Raw genomic sequence first — 7,886 nt, forward strand, 5'->3', positions numbered from 1 at the left:
AAATGAGCCCTGTGTGTCCTGGGCTGGAAGTGGTTGCCGAGATATTGAGAAAGGGTGAGACATTTAGTTGTCTGCAGTGGATCCCTCTGCTCTCAGCAGGTTCTGCTGACTTCTCAGGGAAACATTGAGGGCGTGTGATCGCCCTCCATCTCAGAAAGGCGCAAGCCCAGTGTGTCAGGGGCTGAGGGACAGCCCAGCTCCCCTTGCTCTGTACTAAGCCACAGGCAATCCTCTTGCCTTGCAGGATTCACTCTGCTCTCCCTGAGTGCAGCAGGAATACTGAGGGTTTCTGACATCCCACAATGGGACGGAGGGAATTTTTTTTTCAAAAAAGCTCTCAGCTGGCCTCTGCCTCCCTCACTCCTTCGAAGAGGGAGTGCAGGTACTGGCACACCCTTGTGCATTGGGCATGGTTTTATCTGACAAAGTCAAACACCAGGACTGGCCCCTGCTTCCAGCGTTCCCATGAACCCTCTGCTGCAGAGCAGGGCTGACTCCTCGGCACCAGTGGGCAGAGGCCCAGCTCCTCATGGCACGTTCAACCAGCACGGTAGCAGAGCTTCAGCCATGGAGCTGAGGGGAGGTCTCCTAGAAAAGGAATACAGGGGGTAAGGCGTGTAGCAGGGAAGGGTCTGTAGGAAAAGGCTTTGGTTTTGCTGCTAAAAGTCTCCCATAACTTGTCAATGACTTTTCCTCCTTGCAGGGGTCTCCATGCCCAGAGGCAGCAAATGTCCAACAGCAACTCCATCGCACAGCTCCATGGGGTTCTATGAGAACTGGAGTACGTTTTGCTCTGAGACGTCCACCGTAACTTGTCACTGCCTTTTCTTCCTTGGACAGGTTCCAATGCACAGAGGAAGCAAATGCCCAACAGCAGCTCCATCACCCAGTTCCTCCTCCTGGCATTTGCACACACACGGGAGCTGCAGCTCTTGCACTTCTGGCTCTTCCTGGGCATCTACCTGGCTGCCCTCCTGGGAAACGCGCTCATCATCACCGCCATCACCTGTGACCACCGCCTCCACACCCCCATGTACTTCTTCCTCCTCAACCTCTCCGTTCTTGACCTGGCGTCCATCTCCACCACTGTCCCCAAAGCCATGGCCAATTCCCTGTTTGACACCAGGGCCATCTCCTACTGGGGATGTGCTGCACAGCTATTTCTGTTTGTCCTCTTGATTGCAGCAGAGTATTCTCTTCTCACAGTCATGGCTTACGACCGCTACGTTGCCATCTGCCAACCCCTGCACTACGGGACCCTCCTGGGCAGCAGAGCTTGTGTCCACATGGCAGCAGCTGCCTGGGGCAGTGGGTTTCTCAATGCTCTCCTGCACACGGCCAATACATTTTCCCTACCCCTCTGCCAGGGCAATGTTCTGGACCAGTTCTTCTGTGAAATCCCCCAGATCCTCAAGCTCTCCTGCTCACACTCCTACCTCAGGGAAGTTGGGCTTCTTGTGGTCAGTGTCTGTTTATCATTTGGTTGTTTTGTTTTCATTGTGGTGTCCTATGTGCAGATCTTCAGGGCCGTGCTGAGGATCCCCTCTAAGCAGGGACGGCACAAAGCCTTTTCCACGTGCCTCCCTCACTTGGCCGTGGTCTCCCTTGTTATCACCACTGGCATGTTTGCCTATCTGAAGCCCCCCTCCATCTCCTCCTCACCCCTGGACTTGGTGATGTCATTTCTGTACTCGGTGGTGCCTCCAGCTGTGAACCCCCTCATTTACAGCATGAGGAACCAGGAGCTGAAAGACACATCGAAGAAGCTGATTCTGTCGCTAATCTCTCAGCAGCATTAACCTGCCCGTGTCTCTTCAGAAGTGATTTCAGATTCATCTGGGGAACTTCCTGGGCTTTGGGCCTTTTCTCTGTGATAACCATGTGTGTCCAGGTACGTTCCACTTCTCCAGAGGCATGAACCCAGCTCTTCTGACCCTGAGGCCTGTTCACGTGTGCCTGGCACAGGGGTACAGCTGACCTCCCATCTCATGTCTCTTTAATAAAATGGGATTTCTTCAGTGCCGGTGTCTGGAGGTTTGGCTCTTCTTCCAAAGCTGAGCTCAGGCTGAGGAAGTTGTCCTCACAAGGCCATGCTGCTTTGTTTGGGTTCTCCATGGGATGAGGGAAGAGTGTTAGGCAATGGGACAATGTGGGGCAATGTATTAGGGAATGGGCCCAGGCTGAGCCTTCACCCATGGGTGCCCAGTTCCCCTGGAAATGGTGAATGATCCACAGGGATCTGCCTGGGACTGTCCCTCCATGGCTTTCAGTCATCACAGCCAACTCGCTCTGCGGAGCAGAAACAACAGTGCAGGACCCTGTGGAGATCATGAGGAGGGGGAAGGAGTGGCAAATGAGGCCAGATCAGACAAAGTTCCCTGGTGAAATGTTCTCTGGGGACAGGGACGCCCTTGGAGAAGAGCAAAGGAGCATCTCTGTGCATCCAAGGTGGAAAAAAAGACGACAAAGAGAAATCAATCTCTGCATGCACCAGCTCAGGGCAGGCTTCTCTAGGGATGGAGCAGTCTGAGGAGCTCTGGGGCCCGGAGTCTTCTCCTGGAAGAGGGGCTGACACAGAGGGGCTTTCTGTCAGTGGTCAGGATGTCTTGGAGACAGGCGCAGGGGACACGGGGGAGACACTGGTCTCTGCCATCTCGTGCCATGTCCGGCCCTCAGCCCTGGGGCCAATGTGGGGCTGAGACATCTCTCTGCCCCCCAGGAGCTACTGTGACCATCAGATGGGCTGAGGCTGTGGGGTTGAGTCTGCAGAGCTTTGCAGAACCCATCAATGGGCACTGCCACGGGGTCAGCCCAGAATGGGCTGCTTTTCTGGGCTGGACAGGGGAGAGATGGGGTAGAGGGACAAGAAGCAAGAGGGAGAACCAGAGAGAGACTGGGATGGGCTTGAAAGTGCTTGGAAGAGGAACACACTAAAGTTAGCTGAGCGCCCTGCCCATGCAGGGTGAGGAGTCACACAAGAGGGTTGGTGTTGCAGAGCCAGGGCTTGTAGAAGGCATCTGAGACTTGCAGACACGGGAGAGAGGAGGCTGGTCTGTGCCTTTGGTGGCATGGGCAGTTGAGGAAGGTGGCACAGAGCACTTGTAGCACCCCAAATCTGTTGCACTGGCCACTTCCAGCACTGGCAGCACACCCCAAGTTTATGAGTGAATTTTCCTGTTTGGCCATCTCTGTCCTCCTGCCAGGCTCAGTGCCTGAATCAATTTTCTTGAAGCAAAGGACGATCAAGATGGTCAGGGACTGGAGCGCCTTTCCCATGAGGAGACGCTGAGGGAGATGAGCTAGTCCAGCCTGGAGAAAGGAAGGCTGAGAGGGATCTCATTGCAGCCTGCCAGTACCTAGGAGGACTTTATGGAGAACAGAGAGCCAAGCTCTTCACCAGGGTGCATGGTGGGAGGACAAAAGACGGTGGGTGGAAGGTGAAAGAGAAGAGGCTCAGCCTGCAGATAGGAAAGCGCTTTTCCCCATGAGCTGAGCCAAGCATTGGAGCAGGTCGCCCAGAGATGCTGAGCAGACTCCAGCCCTGGACGTTGTCAAACTTTCTTCAAACTGGTCCAAGCCTTGAACAACGTGGCCTGACCATGTTTCTGGCAGGCTGGAATGGAGACCTCCCAAGGCCCCTTCCAACTTGAGCTGATACTATGAACCTACGACCTCAGGCCCTTTTTCTGATAACAACAGAGCAAATGCTTATGGGGCACGAATCTCCCTCTGCTGTATGTGACCCCCTAAAACAAAACCTCAGCCAGTGACGAGAGGTCGGTATCACGGTGTGACTCTCTGTGCAAAGACTGAGGGGTGTCATTGACACATTGACAGTCCTGGGCAGGAACTGCTTTGGGGACACGGGGCTCTATGCAAGGCACAAAATGACCGTTTTTTTTTTTTTTTTCAATGCTGCGAGCCTGATTATAATAGAAGTGTTTAGAAAAATGTCAATAAAAATATGAATCAAAGAAGAACTAAAGAAAAGATGCAAAGAAAAGAAAATGTACTTTTCAGCTTTTAAAATTATTTGTGGATTTTTTTCCTTTTGCTTTAATATAATAGTCAAAGGGGGGAATTTGTATCCTTGCTCTTCTTTTTATTTTTTTTTTAAAAAAAAAGAAAGTGTGTTCCAGAACTGGGATTGGATGTAGGACACAAATACCTTCAGCTACAGAGGCACAGATACCTCCTGCCAGCATAGATGCCCTGGACAAGTGCCAGCGCACTCCTGACTTCTCCCGTCACTCAATCAGCCAGAGCTTTTTGAAACATTCCATCAGGTACCAACTGTCGTGGTTTGGCCTCAGAGGACAACAAAGAACCAGGGGGCAGCCGTGCTCTCTCAAGCCCCCCCCCACAGCCATGAGGGGAGAATCGGAAGGAAAAGGCAAAACTCGTGGGTTGGGACAAAGGCAGTTTAACAGAACAACAAAGGGAACAAGAAAACAATAACAGTAACACGGATAGTGATGCCGTGAAAGTCGAAATCAGGACTCAAGAGTGGGGATGACTATTAAGCAGGTATTCTTTATTGCAGCGCTGGACGCACAGGGGATCGCTCCTCCAAATGTGCGCACCAAAAGCCATGAGTTACACAGCTTATACACAAGTTAAACATACATATTCATTATTCTTCCCAGAACTCATTGTCATACGTTGCCCCCCACTCCCGCATGCGTCTTTCAGTCTCTTGCTGGTCTTCAAAGACCTCTGGTGGTCGTTTACTTCATCCCTTCCTCTTCATCACTGCGTCCTTTTGGTGAACTGCAGTCATCTACTTCTCTATTCTTGCTGGCAAAGCTGCAAGGCTGGTTTAGGCTGGCTCTGCATGCCTTGGTGGTCTCGACACATCCTGTTCTCAGAGATAAGTTCCTCTTGGAAGATAACAAGGTGCTGACCTGTACAATTGCTAGTTGCATACGTGCTTAGGCCCCTGTTTGCATTTAGCCAAGTTAGAAAAACAAAGACTCACAGTATTTGCTAACTCATTCTTTATGCTAAGAGCGGCTTAGTTGTGTCAAGCAAACCTTCAAGCCATACTCAGCCCTATTCCTTCATTCAACTCCCGCTTTTCTGTAAGCTATAGAAAATTCTTTTGCAAAATCTTGTTTACAGTCCACAATACATGTACTGGTTGAGCAAGAGTCCGTACTTTCCACCACATCCAAAGGTTGAGAGCAGTCAACAGTAGGGCTACAAGGATCAGCACTAGTACAGGATGCACTGGGAAGTTGAAAAACTGTGCCGCGGTTGGAGATTTAATGAGGTATTTAGAAAAATGTCCCACCAGTGGTGTTCCCCGGTTTCCTCGATGGTTGTAATGATGTTCCTTATTTCGAGAGTATCGTGCTGGACTTGCCATAATGTTCGTTTAGAAGTTTCTTTCACTTTCTCTAGCAGTGAGTATACTTGCTTCACATCAAATTTACATGCTATATCAACTGAGCTGTTTTCTCTTATTTTATAGGATGGTATTTGTCCTTAATCTCCCCAGTCTCTCCTAATTTGGCCATCAGTTTTTAAAACTGTGTATACCTTAGTTTCTTCATCTGTGATATTCAGACCTACATTAACCAAGTATCCATTCCTGATCCAGTCTTCAGGGTCGGGGACATCATCTAGATCTTGACGGGTGATGCAGTTCTCTGTCCAGCTGTGATGCAGAAGATCATGATAATGATTTCTGGAATCGCAGTTTTGCTGGTCCAGTACATTCGGAGGTCCATTTCTGCTCAAGTGGGGGATCTTCCTCACACTTTGGAGCCTTCCATTGTTTACGTCTTTGTAATCTTAGTTTTAAAGGTCCTAAAGGTTCCGAAGTCCACTGCTTGTCTGGAGCCTTTTTCACTCGGGAGCAGTGAATCCAGGCCGGCTGTTCTTTTCACTTTGATTGCAGTGAAGGTGGTCAGTAGCACTTGGAATGCTCCGTTCCACTTTTCTTCTAGTGGATCACCTGAAAAATTCTTAATATAAACCCAATTTCCAGGACTAAAGGGATGGATAGTATGGTCCAGTCCTTTAACTCTGGTTCCTAAGTCATTCTTATTGATTTTCTCTAATCAAGGGAGCAGGCAGTCTAGGAGGTTCCTTGAGTGTATGGAAGATAACTTCCTGACACAACTGGTAGGAGAGCCTACCAGGAGAGGCACCTCACTAGACCTACTTTTCACAAACAAAGAAGAACTAGTGGGAGATGTGGAGGTCGGAGGCCGACTTGGTCTTAGCGATCATGAAATGGTCAAGTTTTCAATTCTTAGTGAGGTAAGGAAGGGGGTGAGCAAAACCTCCACCTTGGACTTCCAGAGGGTGGACTTTAGCCTGTTCAGAGCCCTGGTTGGGAGGGTCCCTTGGGAGAGAATCCTGCAGGGAAAAGGGGTCCAGGAGGGCTGGATGCTCTTCAAGAAGGAAATCCTAAAGGCCCAGGAGCAGGCTGTCCCCGTGAGGCGCAAAATTAAAGAGCGGGGAAAATGGCCGGCCTGGATGAACAAAGAGCTTTTGATGGGACTTCGGGGAAAAAAGGAGGGTTTACCACATTTGGATGAAGGGACAGGCAACTCAGGAGGAGTACAGAGATCTTGTTAGGTTCCACAGAGAAAAAATTAGGAAGGCAAAAGCCCAGCTGGCCCAGCTGGCCATTAATATAAGGGACAACAAAAAAATTTTTTATAAATATGTCAACAAAAAGAGAGTCAGGGAGAATCTCCATCCCTTCCTGGATGGGGGGGGAACATCCCAAACAAGGATGAGGAGAAGGCTGAGATACTTAATGCCTTCTTTGCCTCTGTCTTCAATAGTTGGACCAGCTACCACCAGGGTGTTCAGCCTCCTGGGCTGGAAGATAAGGATGGAGAGCAGAACGACCCCCCCGTAATCCAGGAGGAAGTAGTTAATGATTTGCTTATGCACCTGGACACGCATAAGTCCATGGGGCCGGATGGGATTCACCCAAGGGTACTCAGGGAGCTGGCGGGAGAGCTCACCAAGCCTCTCTCCATTATCTATCAACAATCCTGGTCAACAGGAGAGGTACCAGATGACTGGAGGGTGGCCAATGTGTCGCCCATCTACAAGAAGGGCCGGAAGGAGGATCTGGGAAACCATAGGCCTGTCAGCCTGACCTCGGTACTGGGAAAGATCATGGAGAGGATCGTGACTGATGACACCAAACTAGGTGGGAGTGTTGATCTGCTTGAGGGTCGGCAGGCTCTACAGAGGGACCTGGACAGGTTGGATCATTGGGCCAAGGCCAATGGGATGAGGTTGAATAAGGCCAAGTGCCGGGTCCTGCATTTTGGTCACAACAACCCCAGGCAACGCTACGGGCTTGGGGAGGAGTGGCTGGAAAGCTGCCCAGCAGAAAAGGACCTGGGGGTGTTGGTGGACAGCCGGCTTAACATGAGCCAGCAGTGTGCCCAGGTGGCCAAGAAAGCCAACGGCATCCTGGCCTGTATCAGGAATAGCGTGGCCAGCAGGAGCAGGGCAGTGATGGTGCCTCTGTACTGGGCACTGGTGAGGCCTCACCTCGAGGGCTGTGTTCAGTTCTGGGCCCCTCACTACAGGAAGGACATTGAGCTGCTGGAGCGTGTCCAGAGGAGAGCCACCAAGCTGGTGAGGGGTCTGGAGAACAAGTCATACGAGGAGAGGCTGAGGGAACTGGGCATGTTTAGTGTGGAGAAGAGGAGGCTGAGGGGGGACCTCATTGCCCTCTACAACTCCCTGAAAGGAGGGTGTAGAGAGGTGGCTGTTGGCCTCTTCTCCCAAGGGAATAATGACAGGACCAGAGGAAATGGTCTGAAGTTGGGGCAGGGGAGGTTTAGGTTAGATATTAGGAAGAATTACTTTCCTGAGAGAGTGGTCAGGTACTGGAACAGCCTGCCCAG

At 50.9% G+C, this 7,886-nt stretch overlaps 1 protein-coding gene across 1 annotated transcript; it reads left to right on the top strand.

Moving 5' to 3' along the window:
- Positions 1 to 668: 668 nt before the first annotated feature.
- LOC141478478 (olfactory receptor 14A16-like) lies at positions 669 to 1,799 on the top strand. The gene is made up of 2 exons (XM_074167521.1): positions 669 to 705; positions 841 to 1,799. Exons 1-2 carry the CDS (start codon positions 684 to 686, stop codon positions 1,797 to 1,799), a joined length of 981 nt encoding a protein of 326 aa, XP_074023622.1. The 5' UTR covers positions 669 to 683.
- Positions 1,800 to 7,886: the final 6,087 nt, after the last annotated feature.

The sequence above is a fragment of the Numenius arquata genome, unplaced genomic scaffold (genome assembly GCF_964106895.1).
Source record: "Numenius arquata unplaced genomic scaffold, bNumArq3.hap1.1 HAP1_SCAFFOLD_49, whole genome shotgun sequence".
NCBI classification, from domain to species: domain Eukaryota; kingdom Metazoa; phylum Chordata; class Aves; order Charadriiformes; family Scolopacidae; genus Numenius; species Numenius arquata.

What these genes read in the sequence shown, in the direction of transcription:
- LOC141478478 (XM_074167521.1), top strand. Translation starts at nt 684, where the DNA reads ATGACTTTTCCTCCTTGCAGGG. An exon ending in GACTTTTCCTCCTTGCAGGG is followed by an intron (nt 706 to 840) that starts GTCTCCATGCCC and finishes TTCCTTGGACAG; the next exon opens with GTTCCAATGCACAGAGGAAG.